This window comes from Epargyreus clarus, unplaced genomic scaffold (genome assembly GCF_041222505.1).
Source record: "Epargyreus clarus isolate Ecla_fem2 unplaced genomic scaffold, WU_Ecla_fem_2.2 ptg000019l, whole genome shotgun sequence".
Lineage (NCBI taxonomy): Eukaryota > Metazoa > Arthropoda > Insecta > Lepidoptera > Hesperiidae > Epargyreus > Epargyreus clarus.
This window is the reverse complement of record NW_027332227.1, coordinates 12,962,818-12,987,995: the sequence shown is the minus strand read 5'-3', so window position 1 is coordinate 12,987,995 and position 25,178 is coordinate 12,962,818. Positions and strand designations below refer to the sequence as shown.

At 34.2% G+C, this 25,178-nt stretch overlaps 1 protein-coding gene across 1 annotated transcript in view; it reads left to right on the top strand.

Moving 5' to 3' along the window:
* LOC140750470 (uncharacterized) overlaps positions 1-25,178 on the top strand; it is a 100,221-nt gene that overhangs the window by 71,038 nt on the left and 4,005 nt on the right. Inside the window, exons 4-11 of the mRNA XM_073084009.1 lie at positions 3,291-3,327; positions 8,774-8,836; positions 10,532-10,746; positions 14,946-15,065; positions 17,606-17,731; positions 18,824-18,973; positions 23,931-24,129; positions 24,618-24,751. Of these exons, the coding sequence (XP_072940110.1) occupies positions 3,291-3,327; positions 8,774-8,836; positions 10,532-10,746; positions 14,946-15,065; positions 17,606-17,731; positions 18,824-18,973; positions 23,931-24,129; positions 24,618-24,751 (1,044 nt within the window). The remainder of the gene's footprint in view (positions 1-3,290; positions 3,328-8,773; positions 8,837-10,531; positions 10,747-14,945; positions 15,066-17,605; positions 17,732-18,823; positions 18,974-23,930; positions 24,130-24,617; positions 24,752-25,178) is intronic.

The window sequence follows — 25,178 nt, the reverse complement described above, 5'->3', positions numbered from 1 at the left end:
TTACCTCAGCGGTATTTTATAAATACCAGCCAGCTTTTAGTTCTAATATTAGATACTTTCTAGTAAGCCTTTCAGGTTTTTAAATGGCGTATTTTCCGTGTAATTAAAGCAGTTAACATTAGGAGGAGATCTATTGGTTGGTCTGAGACTTCTGTAAAGAAGTTCTCAAAGGTGTGCGAAGTCAATTCAAACTTGGCAAGCAGCAAATAAATATATAAATATAGAGGAAAATTATACTATACTATTTTTATAAAAAAAAAATAAGTTAGTTATAATTAATTATTATGTAACTAGAGTTCCGTCATACAGATTGTCTTGATCATGTACTATGCAGTCGTTTTCATTGTCTAAACTTTATTACAATGTTTTAATCTGGAAATTTTATAATTTTGCCAAAACTTAAACCTTTCTTTTCTACGGGAGGGATGTGAGAATTTTACATTCCAATTTACGAATTGACACATTTACAATTCGACTTTTCCCTTCGGCATGCCCACTAATTGCTTGTAACTGTGTCAATATTGTTTACGTTTATTTATAGAACCGTTTAAGACGAAGATAAATTAAAGCTTTGATTCCAATTAAACTTCCTTAAAGAGATTTAGAATATTGGATGGTTTTGATTTGAATTAATGTAGTTATTTAAAGATCTTTGCGTTTTAGGTAAACGAAAGGCTATATGTTATTTTAGAAATACTATAAGTAGTTATTTTAGTTACTAATACAGAATAATTAGTATCGTTTTGTAATTATAAGTCACTTTATATAGTAGTAGTAGTTTAGTATGATATATTACTGACAGATACGAAAAATCAAAATCACCTGTAGACAGCTTTTTAAATAATGCAAGTAAAAGTGTGATAAAGTATTTGTAAATAAATTATGGTTAAATGTTTTTCTTGTTTTAACCTCTGAAAAGATCATTAAATTTCGGTGCTTCGAAATTCTAGTGGATCGTCTTTCTAGAATGTCAATAGTTTCGTATATTTTTAGAAAAAAGGTCAATATTGGTTGCGAATGAAAATATTTTACTGAAATATAACCTATAAGAAGTACAAATATTTTGTACTGTTTTACCTACAAATACAGCTACAAATATTACCTACTATTTGTACCGGACATTTCCCAAAAAATGTATATTGTAATTGTATAAAGTAATAAGAAAAGAAACAAATTCATATTAATATCTGTGAGACTGTTTCCCAATAACAATAAGGGATCTCTACAAGACAATCTGTAGAACAAAAATATAAAATACAGAAGAAAAATGAAACCTTATCTTTACCCCAAAACAATAATAATTAGTTTTTATATATGCGTATGAATTAAATATTTATTTTGGGTGTAGGTACAAAACATAATTAATCCTAGCAAGGAAACGTGATTTCGGGACGCTTAATACAGGGCTTCATTCGTACATTTTACTGTAAAAATATTCCGACATGGAAATTTGTAACCTTTCTAGAATTTCAATGAAGCTTGCGGTATTTGAGTAAAGTAGAGGGTCTTTGTGAATGAAGACACGTAGGTACTTCGTTATTTCTGTCCGCGTGTAACCTTCAGTGGTATTAAAGAATTTAAAATGGTGAAACGTTATTTACTCTATTATCATGAGAATAAAATATCAACAATCGAACCACTTATGGATTATTGAATATTTATAGGTATTTATTGTTTTTGTGAATGAAAATACATTTACATAAAAATACATTTCATTTTACCCGACTGCGGAGGGTAATATTTTTAGAATATACGTACATATGACTCTTTTTTTGGCATAGGGCTTGATGGATTTTACCATTTTATGAGGTGTAATTGGATTCGCGTAAATTGTGGAAGTGATATAGCTCAATTTCTTTAATTTCCCTTTTCAGTTATTTTTAAGCAGTTTTAAGGTTTATGTCCAGAGGTTTGGAAACCTACCTGATCCTTACCATAAGCCGTAACCTCTGAAGACTAAAAAGTAACGCCTCGTATCTACAAGTGCCTTAACATGTCCTTCAAACCAAAACACAAAAGCACTTTAACCTGCTCTTTGATAAATAAAGTAGTAGTAGTATTAATATTAGTATTATACTAATTTAAGACCCTGCTATATATAAGTCAGAAATAGGTATGAAAATATTTTCGACCCTCGAACCACGAAGGTACCTTAAAATAGATATTTCAAATGCAAAAATAGACGATTGTAAGACCATTTATCTTCTCGCAGCTAAATATATTTCCCTCGACCACAATGACTGTCAAACAATCCACTATGAATTGGTCTGCAAAAATGATTTACGATCTGTTTGTAAATATAGAGGCAGTATTGTGGGCAGGTTTTAAAGAGTTATGACTGTCGACTACTAGAATTTTTTAATGGGACTTTTAATGTACAGTTATACGCTTATAGTCCTATGATACGGGATGATGACTACTGCGTTTTAATTATTTATGTACGTACTATAAAATACCATTTAAATAATTAAAAGATAAATTGATATCGATAGAGTACGAAAAATCCATCGGATCTTCTCAGTCGAATTTGTTTTTCAATCCGGTAGAACTAAGTAATATGAGTAAATATTGTAACTGACAATTTGTGAGATCTATGTAGGTGTAGGCGTATACAAAATAAATACATTTCACTTTACGCTATAATTCCTTGTAGTGGTGTCATGCACACACACAACAACTACATAAACACATAGATCCAGAGTAGACATTTAAATTCATTTCTATGTCTGCCTGACCGAGAGTCGAACCCAGAATCGACGCGTCAGACCAGTTTGCCATAAAATCCTCGCGGAAGATGTGAAATGAAGCTAGTACCCTAGTAACTAATACATACTCAATCATTGTCAGAAAATTTCCATTTGCCACTGGACAAAATTTGTGAACGCCTGAAAAATAGAGAGAAATTGGAGCAGCCGTGGCCATTAAGTAATGAGATCTTATTTGAATACTTAGTGAGTTCTTCGCGCCCAGAATATTAAGAAACGGCTGACGAGAGAATTTGACATGATATTCGACTAAATATATTTTTGTGGCGAATTTTATTTTCGCACATTAGGCTTAAGAGCTTTTTTATTGCAGGATCAATTTCAGTTAGGAATGACACTGTAGGTATAAGTGACTATGAATGAAAACTGCAAAAATCTATGAAAGCCTGGCGCATACACTTTCGGTATCTCATGTTGGGTTTAAATACAAATTCTAGGTACATCTGATGTTGATGTTATGTACATTTGAGAATTTACTTATTACGTAATGCTTAAACGAGTCTTATTTATTTTTTCTTGTTACAGGACGTGCCGGTAGAGCAGTTGGAGAAATTGAAAATGGGTAAATATTTACAATGCTCATTCTTTTATTTTATCTTATACTATGTTTAGTTTTATAGATTCGGTGCATATGGATTACTACTCTGCCATTGTGCCGATTTTGAACTTAACTTTTATCAAAGATAAAATATTTATATAGATATTTTTTGAGTAAAAGTGTATTTAAAATTGATCTTAATATATCTAAAATGTAAATATCTCTATGTATGCATTAAAATGTCGGCAAAATTGATTACTAAATTAGTTCAAACAAATTCAGATTCAGCTCAGTTACAAAAACACGTGTAATCGATAGTGTCGTAAACAAAATTACCTTTACGTATCGAAGCATTTATTTAAAATGTTGTATCAGAAAATCGTTGCATACCAAAAAAACTTCCATCACGCTTCGATGCATCACTATAAAATTTTAATCTGAGTGATATCGCCGTGGGTACCGATGACGTTGGAGAGTGGAAATGTCAGAGGTGAGATATCAGAAGCGAGCTCATTAAGGGAGAAGATTGTCACGAAATGATTTCCGCAATCAAGCCCGTAGAGATCCGTAATTGTGGTCGTGAAATTGAAGTGGTGTCTACAGGAAATAGCGTCTATCAGTAGATAGAGAGGTTATTATACTAGTTCTGCTCGTGATTTCGTTTGCGTATTGGCTTGCAGTTGACAATAATGTAGATTCGTAATGTAGATTCGTATAATTGATGAATCTAGAAGTAATCAATTTTCATTTAATTTCGTGAAATCTATATCACAGCCTTTGGGAATAATATAATTAAAGCGATTTTTGTAGTTTGTTCTGTGCTCAAAGGACAAAAAGGGATGTCTTGCCGTCTGTCGTAGAGATATTTGTTCTTTGTTAGGTAATATTTGGGAAGCACTTGTAATACTGTATTAGAACCTTTAATAATACGGAAGAAGTTCAGTATTGTCCGTCCTTCAATACATTTCATTCAGGCCTTAAAATATGCAATCTTACAATCAAACGGTAACACACCAAGAACGTTTGTTTCGCCATACGTGACAGCAAACAGGTTGTGAAATAAAATAACGTCAGCGACATTAAATATTGCAACTGCTATGTCAACGGCTATAAAATTGGCTCATAATTCTAGATCGCTATCTTGTATAGATATTGAAAATCGATATCTACATATTGCTTATCGATAACATCAGTTAGCACTCGACAACATTGGTTATGACACTGATCCTGGTATCTGATAATTTACATGTGATAACTATGCTTATCAATGCCTATTATACTTTATACATTTTCAAATAAAGGGGTTATAGGCACGTACAGCACGAATTTTAGTCATAAAGTTTTAACAAATTGAATGTTAATTAGAGCGGCAACGGCATTGAAAAGTTTACAAACAATACCAACAATAAAGTAATTTATGTACCTAAATTGCTTTATATTTTGTGTTAATTTTACTGTATTATTCGTTATCTTTTAGTATACTTTTAGTTTGACGACCCGCGTGGCGGAGCGGTCACCATGATGCCGGTCTGACGCGCAGAGGGTCCCGGGTTCGATCTCCGGCCAGACAGATTTCTAAATGATGAATTTAGACTTCTGTTTCTGGGTCTGGGTGTTTGTGTATTTGTCTCTGTGTGTCCATGGCATCCACGGTACAGGGAATCCTAGTGTGGGGCTGTGAGTGTAGAAAGCGGTTTAATTTAATACATTCAAAAGTTATTGCTTTTAATTAAGTAGATGAACTATTAACATACTACTACTATTATACGATTACTAGATGAACTATTAACATAGAGGTTGTGTTGGTTTACTGAAATACGAAATCAATACACTCATTGAGTTAAAGCCCATTAGCTATTTAAACTAGCTAATTTACAGGTATCCGTATATTTATTTTCAAAGAGATTTCAAACCGCTTATTTTTTGTAGTATTACTTCCAACTTACATTTAAATGACCGCGACGCTGCATTTTGAAAAAAAAAGACTAGATATTTTTAGTTTTGAGACCATGTAAAAGTTAAAAGTAAAAAGATGAACACGAAAGATGACAACAAACTGAGCTATTTTTTTCCACGAGTTAACCTACTTTAGCGATGTTTTCCTCCCGATGGCACTCGAACTGGCAAAGTTCAGGAAACCCATTGTTACTTCAAATGCCCTTTGGGAAATGTTGCGAAACTCTTGTTTCCAACCGAAACTTCTCGAAAATATCAACTCGGAAAAGATTACGAAAATGTAATAAAAATAAATCAAAATTTTTTGTAAAAATATTTTGCGCAATCAAGAAAGCTCTCGTAAGTTTAACAGGATTCCGCAAATTATTGGGTTTCGTCACCGTCCTTTACAACTTGGTCCACTATAAGTACGATTTTTATCTTACCGAAATTTATTTTTAAAGATGCTGTAAATTTCCACTAGCTCGCTAGATACAAAGTAAAAACGTTCAGAAAAGAGTTCATTTATGCAGAAAACAGATAACCATACTTGCCTAGGTAAGATAAATAGATCTAGATAAGTAGATTTTGTCAATTAATAGATTCTTAAAACCGGATTACATCAGTGTTACCTTCCAAAAGTACTGAGAACAGATTTATCTCTACTGTCGTTGATGAAACAACTTCTTTAAATATCAATACGAAAACTTGGCGGAACTTTATCAGTCGTAGTTTTGCTGTTATGTCGCTAGATATAGAAGTTAGTTCGAGTTTGAATGGAATGGGCCATGTAATAACGTGGGGGTTAATTCATTCAACGAATGCGTAGGCCGGAGCAACTTGACATAACTTTATTATTAAAGACGGTGACAGAAGTATTTGTGGTTTGAAATTGTGGTTTCACTACTGTGCTGCCCACATATTCTATTAATATTTCTGCGATGTTGTCATCTTGTCAAAACGTAATTTATGTACGGTGTTTCAATAAATCGATGATAATTGTATGCTATAAACTTTTCGAAAAACTAAGTTACTTGGAAAGACTTTGTTAGTTCGTAGTTTTCAATGCAGAATACCGCTACAACTGCTTCTGTCATGTAAAAGTGGTTAAGAACTTATTTGCCTTGTGGACGGGTTGGATAGGACGAAGACACGAATACAAGGAATTATTTCACAGTGCTTAAAGGTAGCACATCCCTAAATATCTCCAGTTGATCGTTCATGTCTATTCGCCATAGTAACCAGGCGCCCCTCTTCTGCGTGGTCTGCGTGTTTCTTCTTTCGTAATATACCTAGACCTGTTTTCATAAGCCTTATGTTAGTTAGGTTGCAAGATAGAGTTTGTTCCTCCCTCCTTCCGTCATTAGAATACATCTTACATGTTACGTACGTCGTCGTTAAATAATAATGAGGTCCATGATTGAGGTGTGACCTACGATAGCACTGAATATGCAATTGCAATTCAGTGGTAGATTCTGTTATAGACCACAGTATTATCGATATGTTAGGTACCTAGATATTTCGAAGTTGGATTTTGTTCCGCTCTCATATTTCCTAAAGTGTAATCATACACATCTAAGTTAGTTTGACCTTGTTATACTCGTAAAAGTAGATTACATACAAAAAGTTTCGAAAAATAATACAACTCCATAATAACAACTTTTGTTTTCTTTAACACACTAGATACTCTACCAAATAGATCGGCATAATGAAATAGTGGTTATGAAAAAGTTATATACATACACACACACACACAAATATGGACGGAATTGGACCTTGAAAATAACTACAGTACCCTTACCATGAGTTTTCAAAACATCCCACAATTTTACGTTACGTTTACTCAGTCCATTATTCTGTTCCGTTTGCTTCAGTAGACTGAGTAAACGTAACATTAAGTAAGTACTCAAGTGACGATGAACATGAACATTTTGTCTACCTCACATGTTCGCAAAAAAGAGAGACAAAACATAAAGCGCCATTTTGTCAATTAAGACATTTAATGTTACGTTACTTACACTATAGTTCTGATACAATCCGCTAGGGGCGCTGATTGGAAATTGTATGGCCAAATACGTAAACAAATACCAAAACAGTCATATTTGTCAAAACCTAAAAACTCATGGTAAGGATACAGATTTTTGAGGTTATAGAAACTTATGGGCGTTTCTAATAAATGTCTTGGTTATGTATTGACTTTTCTTATTAATAATGAAATTCGATATTAACTTTGGCGTCAAAAGTCAATAATAAAAATAACTTTTATTTTTTCATTAAACGAAACACGCTTTGCGAGGCGTCAGTAAATATTCGCTGTAAACTGTAATTGAATGAAAACTTTGTGAAAACTTTGTAATTGTATTCGAATGTTGTCGATTTCTGTAACAGCCCCGACGACTGTTGTTCTTGCAACTAATTACATTTGTTTTATTTTTTAAGTGCTAAATGTTTTGATGGGATGCAACATTACATTATTTTAACCTATTGACATTAAAGAAGGTTTTGTTGTCGACCGCTATGTATGTATGTATGTATGTCCGAGGTTTTCTCAAAAACTTGTATTAAAATTATGTTTCACTTTGTAGTGATAGTGAAGTCGGTTCTTTTTTTTGGTTGGTTGTAACAATTTAGGTTTCACTGTTGGTAGGCAGTGGAACTTCTCGCAATTCGACTGCGCAGGCACTATCGCCTCATCAACTTGTACTTAATAAGAGCAGTGACAAGGACTGCTATGTTCCGATTTGAATAGTGTTAAGGGATTAGTGTAAGGGGAAGGGAAGGTGTTTCTTATCCGAGGTGTTCCGACTTAATTCTCAGGGGAAGTAACACATCTTTAGCTTACCTCAGGTAGGACTCTAATCGTTTTTGGGAACGAGTAGAGATATATGGGCGGCAATGATCTGCATGCTCATTCGTTCTAAAATTCAAGTACATGGATATAAAGAAATCAAATACACTCGAACACTTGTTTTTTGTTGTAAGAATAAACAGTATGGCATAAATTTCGACAAAATTCCAAAGTAATCTCAAACAAAATACACTCTACTTTTGACTCGCGATCCAGGGGCGCGTAACATTAATTTTGATCATAACGTACTCTTTTGATACACCTAATACGTGTTATAAATATTTATGGGGCTTACGTAACGTTGTCAGCCGACCTTCGCTATGGAGATTATAGGATACGGATCATGATGGAAATAATTTGCGAGGTTCCGATAGGATTACTCTTGATACAACGGTTGTTTGATGTGGACCGGTCAGTTGTCGTAATACCCGGATTTATTGCCCGTTATCCTTATAGGTTGGAGTTTTTGGGAATAGTGCAGTTATGTTTATGGGAATCGCTTATTGAAATAGCGTCTTTTTATACAAATACAAAGTAATGGGGTCTGCATAGTCCTAGAATCATAAAGGATGAAAACCATAGTTAATAGGTGTTACTTTGGGATAATCCATCTAGTACTCCAGTGGATATAGATATCCAATTATTATCAACACTATTAGTGTATGATGCATTGATTTTTGTTTTCAGATGAATCTAGCAAGGAGATGGTACCTGAGATGAAAACCGAACACATGGAGTTTCATAGACTTGGTAAGGAGTTTTTGGCAACTTATATATAGAAATAAGGGTTTTTAATATAAAGTCCCATACCTAAAGACACCAAAGCAATATAATTTGAGAATAATATTGAATGTTAAGTGTTAATTTTTATATAGAAAATATTGTTTTCTGGATTCTAAATTCCGACTACAAAAAGGTAAACCTAATTCGTAAATTAATTGTTAACGAGCACATTTATTTAAATAAATCGATTTAAATCATTCCTAGTTAACTTAAATGAAACAAATTTATCCTCCAATCAACCCCGATTAGCCTCAAGATAGATTAACAACTAATTAACTGGCCAAACTCGAGTACTCGGCTTTGAATAAATTGTCCTGTCAAAAGATTGAACTAGATTAACGGCAGGAAGGTGGCTAACTTAGATGTAATCAAATCACGTCGGGTCACAAGATCCGTTCAAAGTTTCACCAGCTATTTAGGTTGGGAGTCTTTACACTAATTGATAATTTAAAGATATTAGATACTTTTGGAACGTACTTACTTACTATTAAAACCGTAATGATAGATAATGGTTAAGAAACTCGAGAAAGATCTAGGGGTCCGGGGTTGAAATCCCAGGCACGCACCTCTGATTTTCCAAAATTATGTGCGTATTAAAAAAAATATATATCACCTGCTAAACGGTGAAAGAAAACATCGTGAGGAAACCTGCATACCTGATGGATTTATAAAAAAAATATCAAAGGTATGTGAAGTCTAACAATACGCACTTGGCCAACGCGGTGGACAACGCCTAATCCTTCTCATTATGAGAGGAGACCCGTGCCCAGCAGTGGGACGATAAAGGGTTGATGATGATGAGATACTTTTGGAATTAAGCGTGGTACAAAATGAATGGCGGTAGAGCCAGGTATTAATCGTGAAAGTACCACCACCACATCCATTTCTAGAGAGAAGCAGTTCTGCATCTCAGTGCAGATAAGATTAAAGTTCTGACTGAGGTCGGTCACAGACGGGTTGCCACCCCTGAAGACTAAGTTGGAATACCTCGAAATGTATGTCTCCCTTACCACATACTTCAAACCAGAACAAAGCAGTCTTTAACACTGCTGTTATTAGACAGAAACAGGTGTGGCGGTGGTGCTGCCAGAGTCAAACCACCACAAGGATTTATCACCTTCATATCATGCAGGCATCGTCGTATTTTATTATCGTTATATAACAATTGTGATTATATAAAATTGTGATAAAAATCACCCCAATTAATAAGGAGACACTCTTAAGTTAAATTTATTACCATCTGCTGGTGGGCGTTGCGGGGTGAAATAAACTAACAAGGTCAGGGTCAATTAGTCTTTTTAGTTTAAAATTACAAAATGTAAATTTGAAACAGAGCTCATGAATTTTATGACAAGAGGATTTCTTTCAAAGTATTTTACAATTAATCTTTATTAAATAAACGCAAATATTCCATTTTGGAGCCCTTTGGAAATTTTATTTTAAAATCTAATTGTCTTCTTATTTCGATGAAAATTATAACTATTCATTTTATGCATCATTTTTTGAATAATATGTTTCTGAACATTCGGTTTTGTTTAAAAAAGGGCGACGAATCTTAAAGTATATATGCGTGTATCTGTGTGCTTCCATGTCCGTTTTACTAACTTAACTAGCTCTTAAAAATAACCTTATTTCGGAGTGTTAAATTCCTAATCTTGACAGATGCTGTGAAAGAAAACGGCGAGGTGGTATCTCGGCTAGAGCAGCACGCGTCAGCTGACTCCGTGCCGGGCGAGAAGCCGCACTTGCACGCCCAGACGCAGCTCGACGTGCCCTCTGAAGGCGTTCACCGCGTGCTAGTGCAAGACGGCTCGCACGTGAGCGTGCTCGACGCTACCGCTGCTACCACGCCCGTTGCGGAGGAGCAGACTACTAAGGTAAGATATTGGATGTCAGTTAGAACATTAACTCTGTAAATAGATACTACGACGCACGTGCACGCCCAAATGCAGATCGATGTGTCCTCTGAAGGCGTTCGCCGCGTATTCGTGCAAGTCGGCTCGCACGTAAGCGTGCTCGACGCTATTGCCGCTACGATGCCCGTTGCTGAATAGCAGACCACTAAGATATGATATGAAAATTCATTTTAACATAGATACTACGTGTTCATCCAAAATGAAGAGTGGACGTGCTTGACGCCATCAACGCTATTACGCCTGTTGCTAAGGAGAACACTGCTAAAATATACTATTATAATGATAATAAGGAAGAAAGAAGAAAGAAAGAAAGAAAATACTTTATTTAGGAATATTGCAACACACAGTACAATTACAAATAGACAAAATAAATAAACAAACTGCACGGTTATAAAACTAGTTAATAATAAATTTGACAATCAATTTAGAAAAGAATCCTTAAAAAAACACACACATACATAAACACATAACTCGTGATTATTTACATTACATACGAGTACTTATCAATAATCAGATCAAGAGACTAAATCAATCCACGCGTGCCACGCATCATCAATGTACATTAGCCCATTGTCTGTTTATAATGAAGTAGGTAACTAATAAATCAATAGAAAACCTACAGTCACAGAATACGTGGTAGGTAATCCAATCCAGGAAAAACTAAAGCTTCACGTACTTAAATAGCAGATTTATATTTAATCCCTTACAATGTTTCGAACGTAAACTAAGTGGTTTATTTCTCTACATTCGTGGAAGTAGATGTGTAAACGCATTTACTTTGTTGTGATGTAGATTTACACACGTCTTCTAACGTATAATTAAATAACTGGCCCCTAAATAAATCAATTTTAGTTCATGCCTAGAGTTTAATAGTTTTGTTTTTAAATCAATTTTCAATTGAGGGCCCGGTTCCATTTTCATAAAAAAATTTCAAAGCTAAAGTTATATCTACGGAAATTTCAAAACCGCATAGGTATTTCATTGACATAAGAAAAGTAAGTAGTATAACTGTTAAACATACGATATTTATTAGTTTGGATTTGAATCTACTTAGTTTAAATAGCTTATTTAACTTAATTCAAACCATCAGAAGCTGCGGTTACTTCTAACGGGGTCAAACTATACTTAATTGAGACGCGGAGAAATTACAAACTACATACAACAACAACAAATAATGTTTTTTTTTTTATAATATAAGAGTAGCAGACGTGCATGCAGTCCACCTGATGGTAAGTGGCTACTGCCGCCCATGGACATCTGTAATCAACCCCAGATAGGATTAGATATTCCTACCTGAGGTCGGCCACAGATGCGCCGCTACCCCTGAGGACTAAGCTGGAACGCCTCGGAAAAGTCTGTCTTCCTTACCACACCCTTCAAACCGGAACACAGCAGCGCTTAACACTGCTGTTATTAGGTAGAAATAGGTGTGGCGGTGGTGCCGCCGGAGTCGAACCACAAAGGGTTCTACCACCTTCGAATGTTTTCCAATTAACAGTTTGTTGTCAACTATTTGCGATTGAAATTTGTTAATGGTTGGAATTGAGATTGACAAGAGATAAAACAACCAATATTATTGTTGTGGGCTATTATCTTGTCGATTTAAGTATATTGAACAGTGCAATCTGTTGTTATGGCGACTGACGAGCGGCACATGTTTGTATATGTAAAGTCTGTCAAAGATTTTAAAGCCGCGTTATCCCTTAATCGTGCATTATAATAAGGTCAGTATGTACTGAACAGTGCAATCTGTTGTTTAGGCGACTGACGAGCGGCACATGTTTGTATACGTAAAGTCTGTCAACGATTTTAAAGTCGCGTTATCCCTTAATCGTGCATTATAATAAGGTCAGTATGTACTGAACAGTGCAATCTGTTGTTTAGGCGACTGACGAGCGGCACATGTTTGTATACGTAAAGTCTGTCAACGATTTTAAAGTCGCGTTATCCCTTAATCGTGCATTATAATAAGGTCAGTATGTACTGAACAGTGCAATCTGTTGTTTAGGCGACTGACGAGCGGCACATGTTTGTATACGTAAAGTCTGTAAACGATTTTAAAGTCGCGTTATCCCTTAATCGTGCATTATAATAAGTTCAGTACCTAGGTACTGAACAGTCCAATCTGTTGTTTAGGCGACTGACGAGCGGCACATGTTTGTATACATAAAGTCAGTCAACGATTTTAAAGTCGCGTTATCCCTTAATCGTGCATTATAATACGTTCAGTATGTACTGAACAGTGCAATCTGTTGTTTAGGCGACTGACGAGCTGTTTGTATACGTAAAGTCTGTCAAAGATTGTAAAGTCGCGTTAACGCGCGATAGTTGTGATCTTGATTTTGGACAGATTCAAAACTTCAATTACGAATGCACGTAGAAGAGAAGGGTAGCAGCGTATCATGATATAGATCATCTTGATTACATGTATGAAAGAAAAGTTTATTTTATTTGTTGCAGGCATAGATTAGTAAAGATTATTCACTCCTAACAATAAAATGTACCCAGTTTTGAGAATAGAAATAGTCGTGTAAAAAAGTTTTGCCACGTCTCCGTGCTAAAATGTCCCTAAAATATTTGAAATAATTACACAAACACAATTTTTGATTTGAAACAATTAATAATTTGAAACATAGTATTAGTTATTTATTCGTAAATTTTCTCTAAAAATGTTTTTATTTGTCTAGAATTCAAAAAAAGAACTTACTAATAAGCCATTTGTGGCTTCATTCAATTTCAAGGCGGCGAAGTATCTTTACTAATCTATGGTTGCAGGTATCATGTTCCTTAGTAAAAGCTTACTATCATTTTCCGTGAACGTGAAAATTACTTGAATATGTTTAATTAACGTAATTGATAGTAACTGTTTTAATTAAAGTAAGATACATAGTCATAGTTTCTGTAGGTAGTAACAAAATTAAATTACGCATACGCCTGGAAGTTGGCTACCGCTAGTGACTAAATACCATACAGGCATACTAAGTTCCGTACGTCTAACTTGGGTTGCACCCAGCGTTGGATTGGCACTCGTTCTCAACAATGAGCCATAAAAAGGTTTATGTGCAACCAATTACTAGCGCACAGGTTTCCACTTAAAATGAGACGGATCAGGCCATAACCCCCACGCCAGCTAAGTATGAATTGGCAGACTACATATACATTTGAAAATATATAAACAGGTTGGGTGCAAATAAACGAATTCTTTACTTATTATATATCCATGCAAATCTAGTATATCATGCAACAGCTCATCCACATATAACATTGACCTCCTTGTATGTAATGAAATGATTTCTAACCTTGAATCAAGCTGAATAGATACGAGCCGAGCTCCAATTAAATCCCAGCACTAATTAATAGCTGTAACCCCTTGACGAATTAACGTTGGTGAGTGAATGTCATACGATGAATGCCCTTTAGTCTAGGTCAAGTACAGCTCGGTTGTAAACTTGTTTATGTTTATTTGCAACGTATTTGTATGAAATGTTAGATATGTGTTTTGTTTTAGAGATTTTGTTTTCGTTATATTTAGTGTGATGATAAAATATTTATGAATATTTTGTATGCCGAAATTGTCTTCAATAATTTTATGTTGTGTTTCGCATATTTAGGTAATGAATTATTTTACCTATTACATTTTGGGTAGATATCTTTTTTATTATTGTCATACTCATATTTATTACGCTGAAAAATATGTACAAATAAGTGAATATTGTGTTGAATTATATTATGTTCTTGTTAATTAGATAATACCTACATTGGTTCATTATTTTAAGATATTATTTTTTTTTTAATAAATAATTTGTCTATTATATTTATCTTTTCGGACCAATAACTTCAATCTTGGAAAAAGTTGAAAATACAGGTACTTAGTATTGATCTTTTAAAAAAACAATTTAAACCCCACATGGGGATGCTTGCCTATTAGCTATACATGTGATAATGAACATAGTTTGCATCGCTGTGGTTTTGTCCACGACCGTCTGTATAATTTTCGGTTACAATTGTCACTAACAAATTGATTTAACACGATATTTACATAACATTAAAATTATGATATTTCCTTATTTCATGTCTTGTCTAGGAATACATATTAAATGGAGTTTGTTATTATACAATATTTTAAAAAAATGTTATTTATTGTCATATTAATTTGTTAGGTATTCCACGGCGCCGCTCGCCTGGTGCAGCCGGGCTCCGCCACCTCCAACTCCCACAACGGCCACACCGCCGAGCGACGCGCCTTCAACGCTGACATCACTAAGGAGACGAAGAACAATGTGAGTATACAATGTTACTATAACACATCTTGTGTTGCTCAATATTACGTCTTAATATGTAACGGATAATCACGATAATGCGGTTTTAATTTCCTCTACCGCCGATAGACGCTTGCATGGATTGTGGTTATAGCAAAAAATATATCAACTTCAAGATATTTTTTAGCATAATCTGATTACACATAGGTAGGTAGTAATACCTATATTTACCGACTAAGTCTAACTATAATATTGATGAATCTATCTTTACTATATTTCCTTAGGATACCTTCCTATATTAGTAGGCAAACTAAATAAACATTAAAGTACTTAGTAGGGTCTCATGTGACTTTATCTAAAACTTAATATTAGTCAAGTTTCTAATTCTGTTATATTTCTTCTGTACAATTTTCAAGGATTGTAACATAAATACCTAAATAATGCTCATTGCACTGCCGTATACGTACAGATAATCCTTGAAAGTAGAACAAACTAAAAAAGAAAACATTTTCTCTTTGATAATAAACGTTAGCAAGGACGATCAACGCACTTATGCACCATCTTCTACATGTGTTCTCGTTTAAATTTCGTGAAAGAAACAAAATAAAACAAACGTAATGTAAAGTAGAACTTCCCACGCTTTCGTCTAATTTCTCCTAAAAATAAAGTTAGCATCCATAACCAGGGAGTGCGTCGTTAACCCTTTACGAGCTCAGTCGGTGCGCACATAAAACTTGGCAGATAGCATGCAGTCTACAATGCTATTAGCACCAAGTCTCATCACAAGTTAAAATAAACTTGTGAAAAAATACAAATACATATAACCGACTTTGATATCACATAAACATAAAAAATAAATAACTATTATGAATTCAAATTCAAATCATCGAAATTTAACAATTCCTAGAAGAAACAAATTGTGAAATGTCAATCTTTGGTAGGCAAAGCATTGGATAGATTGATTATTAATTCTTTTAATAGTTAGTTTTGAAGTCATCGCTTAACATAATATTTTCCACTGGATCACGGTTATCACCAAGTAAATGTTCTCGAATTAAGTATAGATTTCAAAACTAACTAGCATAGTAACTTCTTTTTCTTTGAAGTAACAATGTTTTGAAGTTGATGTTAAGAATAAGAACGAAAATGAATAATAATCTGATGAAATAAATTAAAATATCATTGAAATCAATTTACCTTTAAAAATAAGCAAAACGGACAATATAGAATGAATCTTTCAATCCAGAATACAGTAGCGTTTAACATTATTGATAAGGAAAAAATAAAGCACCTATACAAATATAACCTCAAAAAGTACAAGATTAGTCCAACAAAAGCCGTAATAACTATGTCTATTCCGAGAAAAAACACAATCAACGTTTTTCAACGGACTGTATCAAATCGACATAGCCCTTTGTTCAGAAAATATTGATTTGAATATGGCTTTTGTCGTCTACTTTTCAATTCAGACCACTGGGTATAACAAAGGTATTCTTGATTAAACTGGACGAAGCCAAATGTCAATATATTTCTATTGTTCTAATCTACAAAAGAAAATAAATGTGAAGTTAACATAAGGTTCTTATTTAGTAATAATCGTCTCTGTTATTGGAGCTCAACGAAAGCCAATTAATGGAGCCATGGATCTAATTCTAATCCAACGGCTAAAAATAAACATATTTTCTTTCCTTAAATGATTTTTTTTATTTTACTTTCTGAAATCTAAGGCAGTTCACGTTAAAAAAAAAATTATTTAACCGACTTCTTAATAAATAAAGGAATAGGTATATTTAATTAGTTATACTCTTTGATTTCATTCAGTATTTTGTATGTAATTGAGTTAACAAAATAATTTTCAGTTCGATTACAATGCTATCTCCTTGGTTCACATCGGCGTACACGGTAATACATTCTTATGTATTGCAGTCTTAGGGCAAATAAGAAAACGAAACTACCCGGTGTTATAAAGCACGACCGCAATTGAACTACCTATAAGAAGTTTTACCGCCCGTAAAACCGTTTGCACAAATAGGTTATACGAGTATGTACGTTCGAAGGAATATGTTAACCGGAGACTGTCAGTGCCTTGTTTTATTTTTTGTTACAAAATACGTTTCTCAAACTTAAGTTATAGCTAGTTTAGTTATAGTTATATAGTTTAGTTAGACCTAGCTATCCGCCTTTTGACGACTGGTTGAGTGCTGTATCGTGTTAAGACAAATTGCAGCATTCGGACGAGTGATTACATTAATGCTGCATCGAATTATCGCATTCATTTGGTACACTTAATAATTTTAGAAATTAGTTGCGACTGACGTTAAAATTAATATAGGGTGTAGCTGTTAATCACTGCACTTAACTCCCGAAAAGCAGCTGAATCGTTGATAGCCGATGCCAAAATTAACACATCTACTGGCTCCTTAACTTATTTCTTCACTGCTTATCATGGGTCTTGTTGTAGAGTGATAAGTGTTAAGTGATCATTTACTTTCAGGCTGAATTTCTCTTTCTTCCACCTTTTACACTCATCTTATTTGTTCATTTATATGTCCTGTCCACAGATGGACCACTACTCCTCCTACGCTGGTGTGCAATACTCCCCGCTTGACATGGCGGAGTACGTCTTCTGGACTGGTGACGAGCGCGGTGTTACAGCGGCTATCGAGGACTTCTTACAGGAGGGCATGGTATGGATTTCACAGAACTACATGGTGGTTTTCGTAGTGTAGTGTTAAGTTTAACATAATGCACCGCATTATTAAAATAATTCCAAATTACGATGCCATATCACTAATGTCTAGAAGTCGCGTGTAAAGAGATTTCTAGCATAGGTTATCGACACATAGCCTAAATTAACTTTGAACCACCAGGGCATCTCTTTTAGGGAAACCTAATACAATACAATTCTTTCCATTTTAATTTGTATACTATTTTATGTTATTCTATTATTTGCATTGTAGTTTGCACCTATAATTGAGGTAGCACTTGTACCTGTGTCTTTCCTTTTGTGTACCTTTACCGATTGTTGGTGTATACTTTGTTGGTGTAACATAATAATAAATAAATAAAATAAATACATTGAACACGTTATGTACCTAAAATTCTCTTTAATATATATTTATCAATAAAATGACTACTTCAATTAATTAAAATATAATAATAGAGCGAACATTAACTATTAATAGAAAGTTGTTTTTATGAAACATAAAAAATTGGAGTGCTAATATTGTAACGTTTTTGACAAGTGATTGATTTATAAATGGCAACGAATAAAATAATAATTAAATTTAGCAAAGGACTCGTTTCTCGCTAAAAATAATAAAACATTTTCATGAATGTTGATTAAATTTTTGTTCTGAAACAAAAATACATTTTTGTAATGAAATAAAATTAACTAATTTACCAGTTTAATATTTACATTTCAGTGTAGCTGTTGGTTTTAAGAGTAACATAAAGGTGCCTTAAAATATTAAGGGCGTTTTAAGCGTTGGTCTTAAAGTTTAAAGTATGTAATGGATTGTGGAAATGCAGAGACACTCACACAAGTCTTCTTTAGTTTAGAAAATTGTCCGAATTCTGGAGGAATTCATTCTATTTGAAGTGAATTAAAGATGTTAATAATCACAAACGGGCAACGAAAGTGACTACTTAATATCAAATGAATATTAAGTAGTCAAGCTGTGTTATACATTTACAGTATCATAGCCTGCGACTTAACATTAACCTGAGTTAACATTAATATGAATTGCGACTACAAATATGTAAACTTCTTTCTCCAGATGACCAAAGAAGAAGCTATTAACTTCTTGCAAGAGATCAAGTTCTACATTGATTACCTGCACGCACAGTACTCCCGAAATAGGAAGGTGGCTGAAGAAAGCGCTCAGCAGGAGAAGATGAGGAACATTCTTCTGGAACAAGGAGCTAAGGTGCGTACTGATTATTATTTTTTCAACAGACATCTTTTTCATTTAGTCTAGGTAAACCAGTGGTCAGCAACCTACTTTTAGCAACACAGGCCACATAGTAGCGAGGTAAAGGCGAGGTAATTGGCCGGTAAAAAAAAACTTTAATCTTAGGAAGAACACTGGTTGCCGACTGTCGTTCTTAACATAATCACATCTTTTCGTTATAAAATACACTACACACTTACTTCCTTTTCGTATGTAATATCCTCTTTAAAAATCACATCGCGTTTTTCTGTCTTTACTTTCCATGTCACCACTTGGATTGGGTCATGACACGACTGCCAGGTTCTACTGTCGTCATTTTTAAGTGGCAACATTTATGTTTCCAAAAAGCTTTACATTTCGTTTGACAAGGTTTGCGTTTTTTTATCAACGACACACAAACAAGTATCATCATGTCATGGTCATGGTCAGTGTTTTCTCATTTAACTATTAATCTCGTGAGAATTATCCAAGACCTTCAGACAAATTATAATAGATATCACAAGAAAACTAATTCCCCGAACCGAGTCCCACGTGGTCTCTTTACTTGTAGTTGAGAGCGTGGTAGTTAATTACGCTACTTAATAAAGAAACTGTTGATATGTTTGCACGCTCATTGAGTCACGTGGAGACTGTAGTTTTTGCTTAGGTCTTCGATCAAGAATACTTATTGTTGATCGAAGGCTTAGGTGTATTCGTTTCAAATGTCTTTTTGATTCTTTTTATATTTATTTTCATTATGTGACTTGGAATGTAGGTAGGTACTAGGTAGGTATATTTAGGTGTATTTTTTACAAATATGTATCTTGTTTTTTTATACGTATAATACCTATATATTTAACCTAAACAGAGTATATCAACGTGATAAAGGATACTCCAGGAAGGAAGAAAGGATACCCCATGCCTCACTCTAATTTAGGGAAGAGCCATATGTTCAGCCGTGGAATATATTAAGTTGGCAACCAAGATCATTATTTTCTTATTTTTATTTTAAGGCCGTTATTATTTTTATTTAACGTTTCGCATGTCACCAAATTAATGTTTGTGGCCTGTTTGACGATATTATGTTCTCCTCGTGTTAATTAAGGTCAATTTACAGACTAACTGAAATGGAATGTTAAGTTACTAAGCACGGAGTTTTGTTTAATATTGCAAAATTAACAATTCCTTTTAATGACTTTTGAGTCAAAACCGAGCGATTACTACCAAAGGTACTTATCGAAAAACATATTAAATGTTGAAAAGATGTACCTACCTACACAACATGTTAACAGACTGTGTAATTTAAGGATAATAATAATGATAATGAGAATTTGTTTTGATATGAAAACTAGCAAATTTTAGTTCAATTTTATAACACGGCACTAACTTTAGTTACGCTCTATAAAACGTTCGAAGTTAATCGAATTTTGTTTATCTTATTAACTCATACGTAAACTGGAGCGACAAGGCCTTGGCTTGTGTTGTGACCGGAAATGAAGTGACGTACAGGCTTGTGTCAATTATTCCCACGTGGGCTTCATGATATTATAACACATTCGTATAAATTATCTATTTCAGTTGGGAATATCAATTATAGAATTTCATTAGCTTCGCTGTAACTTAGTCAGATATTTTCGGCTAAAAAGATATTATTATAGGAGAAAAACCCGACTGCTTCAAAATAATCTACTGAAAAAGAAAAACGAGTAGGACAGTAGGTAATAAAATTAAATATTTTATACATACTTATGAGGTTGTACGTACGTAATATGTAATACGTAATACGTATTGTTCCTACGCAGTGCCAAACTTACTTTTGGGACTTTTTCTGTGATTTTCGTGTCCCAATGTCAATACTAAATAATAACCCAAGAGTGTTATAAGTACCTACCTACCTACATTTTTTATCCATTTGCATAAATTTACCAAACAAATCTATTGTATAACTTTATATTTGGACGTTATTAAGTGCAACACGAATATGAGAAACATGAAAAGTCATCCACTATAATAATAACTTCTCCTATTATTAAATTTGTACAACGTTCGCTCCAATTACTGTTCGCTTTTATAAAGGCGTAATGTAATAGAATCCTGAAGTTAAAAATAAAAATGTTCTAAAAGTTTGTTACTCTCAATTTTTCACTTAAACTTGAGTAGCGAAACTTAATCTTCTTTCATGAAACTGTGTCGTAAAAATAAAGGCGGTTTAATGTGTCAGATCGTCCTGTGGTGATGATAAATTTATTTTTAACGATTTTAATATCTTTATGGCCTTATTAATAATTGTCATCAGTACTAAAGTGATTATTTGAGTTTTTTTTATTTGATTTACCCGCATACATTTTACAAGTGCGAATAAACTTTAGTTTAAAATTAGATTATTGTGAGAAACTTGAGAGGGCACAGGTCATTGAATCTAAGACCTAGACTATTAGATGAGCTAGAATTAGTTTAGGGTTAAGACTTAAAGTTATGGTCTAAAACGAAGCTTAACAGTTATTTTGTGTTAATGAGTATTAAGTAACCTATAAACTCTTGATAGTAAAATGAACGATTGAACCGATTTTAGTTCAATTGAAGTGGACTTTGAAAATTCAGTATTAATGAGAAATGTAAAAAAACTTACCTCAGAAATAAGTAAGGTAATTGTAACATTTTTTTAAATTATTTTAAAAGAAACAAATCATGAAAACTGCCGTAAAGAAATACAACCGCTATCAAAAATGTATATTTCAATTATGCTTAGCTGTGGGCTGTTGATTTTCTATTACCTACAGGGTAATTTCCTTTTAGGAAAAGCTCTCTAGTTGGAGCCTGCGACTTCGGCCACATATGTACAACAAAGTTGTGTTTATGACTATATTTATGAAAACTAAAGTAAATAGAAATAATAAAATAAAAGAAAATCAACTCCAGCAGAAAAAAGTATAAAAAAGAAGCAAATGGATTATATTAAGTCCATGGATTACGTATTATTTCTTACACAATCAGTCAACTCAAGACAATGAAAATCAACTTGGAAATTTTCACGAAAGTTGTACGTAAAATGTATTTTTCCTCATCTTTATATTTCAGTAGCTCTAAAAACCTTTGAAGCTCTTATTCAAAGTGCCCTAAACCTTCATATTCGTTCAGATTAAAAAAAGGAGTTATATAAATGCTAATCACTCGGTGAGGCACTTGAAACGACCTAAATTACCGCAAAATCTTCAAAGGCAAACGTTTATCAGATCAAACCACTGAATTTATTTCATGAAAATCCGTTTGATGTCACGCCTAGAGGTAAAAAGGCTGGTAGGTACCTATTAACGTATAGGATTATTATGAGACATTTTTAACAAAACGGATATGTGCGTTATTTTTCACGATGTTTCCGTAATTTTAAAGGGTCACTATGTCCATTTCATGATCTGGTAGGTATAGCGTGTAACGTTTTAATTGACCCAAATGCATTAAGATTAAGAGAATTAAGAAGACCTGCAACAGATAGAACTGGAACTGAGCTGAAGTTGATAATTGAACTAGAAGATTAATCGAACGCCTTAAACGTTTGACGAGTTACTAACTAGGTACATTTCTCAAGCCAGATCTCAGTAACACATACAAACTTTTTTCAACCGTTTTCATGCCCCATTGCTGGAATTCTAATAACCTGGAAACCCCATTCATTCTAATTGCATTTAGAATGAAAACGGTTGAGTAGTGTGAACCCCTAATTATAGGTAGATTCATTGGCTGATCAAGTGCAACTATTGCATACATCTGATGAAGAAAGTGATAACTTATTTACAATACGCATAAATATAATTTTTAAAACAATTCTTGTTGTATTGAGATAATATGACATTGATACCTCACCGTAATGCGTGATACGTTATTATATGCTGGGTTGTCTTCTGCCTGATCATTAGGTTATCGCTGAATATAGATGATCATAAAATCAGTGAGCGAGGGTAACACGAGTTAGGGTCCAGGAACACTAATAAGCGAGTTTATAGCTTTATTATCTGGCTAATAACGGCTCCGTTGGGTCCACGTTATTAGCTACCCTTAGTATGTAGACCTCGTTAGCCTGTTTGTAGTAGAATGTAGATAAGTTGTGATTACGTTAGTTAGTAGTATTGGTTTTCCGTTGCGATTAAGTTCGTCGTATTATTGTAAACTCGCATTTATTTCTACTACCCCTTAAATGGAACTAAATTAATGCTTACTGCGGTGCGATGCTTGGGGCGGTTAATTTAGCTAAATACCTACCTCCTTTGTGCTTGCGATTTTAGTAAAAAAAGATTTCAACGTGTGAAGTGTACCAACATTCACTACGCCAGAGGAAGAAAGTAGAGGTGGTTAACTATGACCTAGTCATCTTACTATGAGATAAGAAGCATTGACTCCGTGAATGGGTACCATTGACACAGACAGAGAGCTCATATAATTATGACGGAACGAATTATGGGAGATGACGAAAAATAACGCTACATTCCGTAGTTCGGATAACAGTGTGAAATGAGCTTCGGCGTCTTTGCTGACCCACTTTCTATATGTGTTATTCGATAGTGGATACCTAATTTTATTCGACACCAGTTACTTCGCTTTGTTCAATATAATCCGCACTGAGATACATATCGGGTATTGAATTCAATACTTGTGTTTATATTCTTCAGTGTTTGTTTCTTTTACCTTGTATTTCGTCGCTGTACGCTTTTTGTCTTTTATTTATTGAGACACAGTAGACAGTAATATGATAACACAAGCACGTGATTAATAATCAATCTATCCTATGTTTTTCTATCAAAAATCGACGATTACGAAGAATTGACAATTGTTGCTAGCAAGAAATTGTCAATTTTCGATCTTTATATAAATTCGGGTAGATTGGTTTATTAGACCGACGCGAAGCGAACAATTTACGATTTTTTTATAGTATTCTTACGCAATCACTTCTTCTTTCCAGGACTACCAGTACCGTTCACCAGCGTCTCTCCAGTCTTTCCCGTTCGGCAACAGCCCGGACATCATCCGCTCCATCGCCAGCAAGTCGTGGGAGATGAGCAACAACCTGTCTCCAATGCCCTCATTACCGATCGCCAGCGATCTCCGCCCTGAGCCTGTCAAGAGGACTTATGACCCGATGCTTCAGACCAATGTCATTAGTGAGTAGGCTTGACTCCTCATTTACCTTTCCCACATTTTTTCTATTATTGGCATGGAGTAGGTACCTACATTCCATCAAGTTGTCTGTGGCGGGTGTTTTAAAAGATCTATAAGACCCCGGCTAAGACTTAATGAATGCTATTTATCAAATGGGACGCCAAATTACGCACGTGAATTTTAGTTCCAGGTAGTCATATACCTATCTCCTGTGCGGACAGCATTCCCTCTAGCTTGTGTAGAAGTAATGTCGAGCGCGGGCTCGACATTACTTCTACACAAGCTAGAGGGAATGCCCTTATAGACGCGCTTGCAATGTTATAATAATCTTGGTCTGTAGAAATTGAATTACTTTCAATTTCGACATGGTCGATCTACGAACTTTTTATACCTCCCTCGACGAGTCTGGTTGTGATTGCCTAATTTAGCTTATTCCTGTATTGTCCATTCGATAAAAGATGAAGTTATGTGTAATTAAAAATATTTACAGGCACATCGGACTACGACCGCGACGGCCCGATGATCACGGAGGAGGAGTACGAAGAGATGATGGACAAGCTGCGCGCGGCTGACACCCTCTACACTGAATACACGCTGGAAGAAATCATTTACCAACTCGCTAAGGTCTGTCACTTTTATAAATATAAAAAAAAATGTACCTACCTACTTATCATAAACTACAGTTTTTACTAATATTCGTAGCAGTTATTGTCTTTTGTATTAATTTTGTATTTATAAGCTTTGATGTAACTATGATCCTCTTTCTTTCTATTTCTTATACTATGTTAACAAAAAAAAAAAAGTACATGGCGGGATTTCTTGAGTTTTAAAATAAATTTCATATTTGACTTTTTACCTGTACCTACATACCTAATGGTGGATTTTTAAACTAATTTACCGATGTTCATGTAAAGATTTTCACAAGAAGCAATGCTAGCAACTTAATGCTCGTAGAGTTGATTAACGTGATAAATTTGGAGAATTTGATAAAACGCCTATTGCATAGCATGCATTATTCGATTATGCTCTAAACCTGCATTAGTTCTAAGAG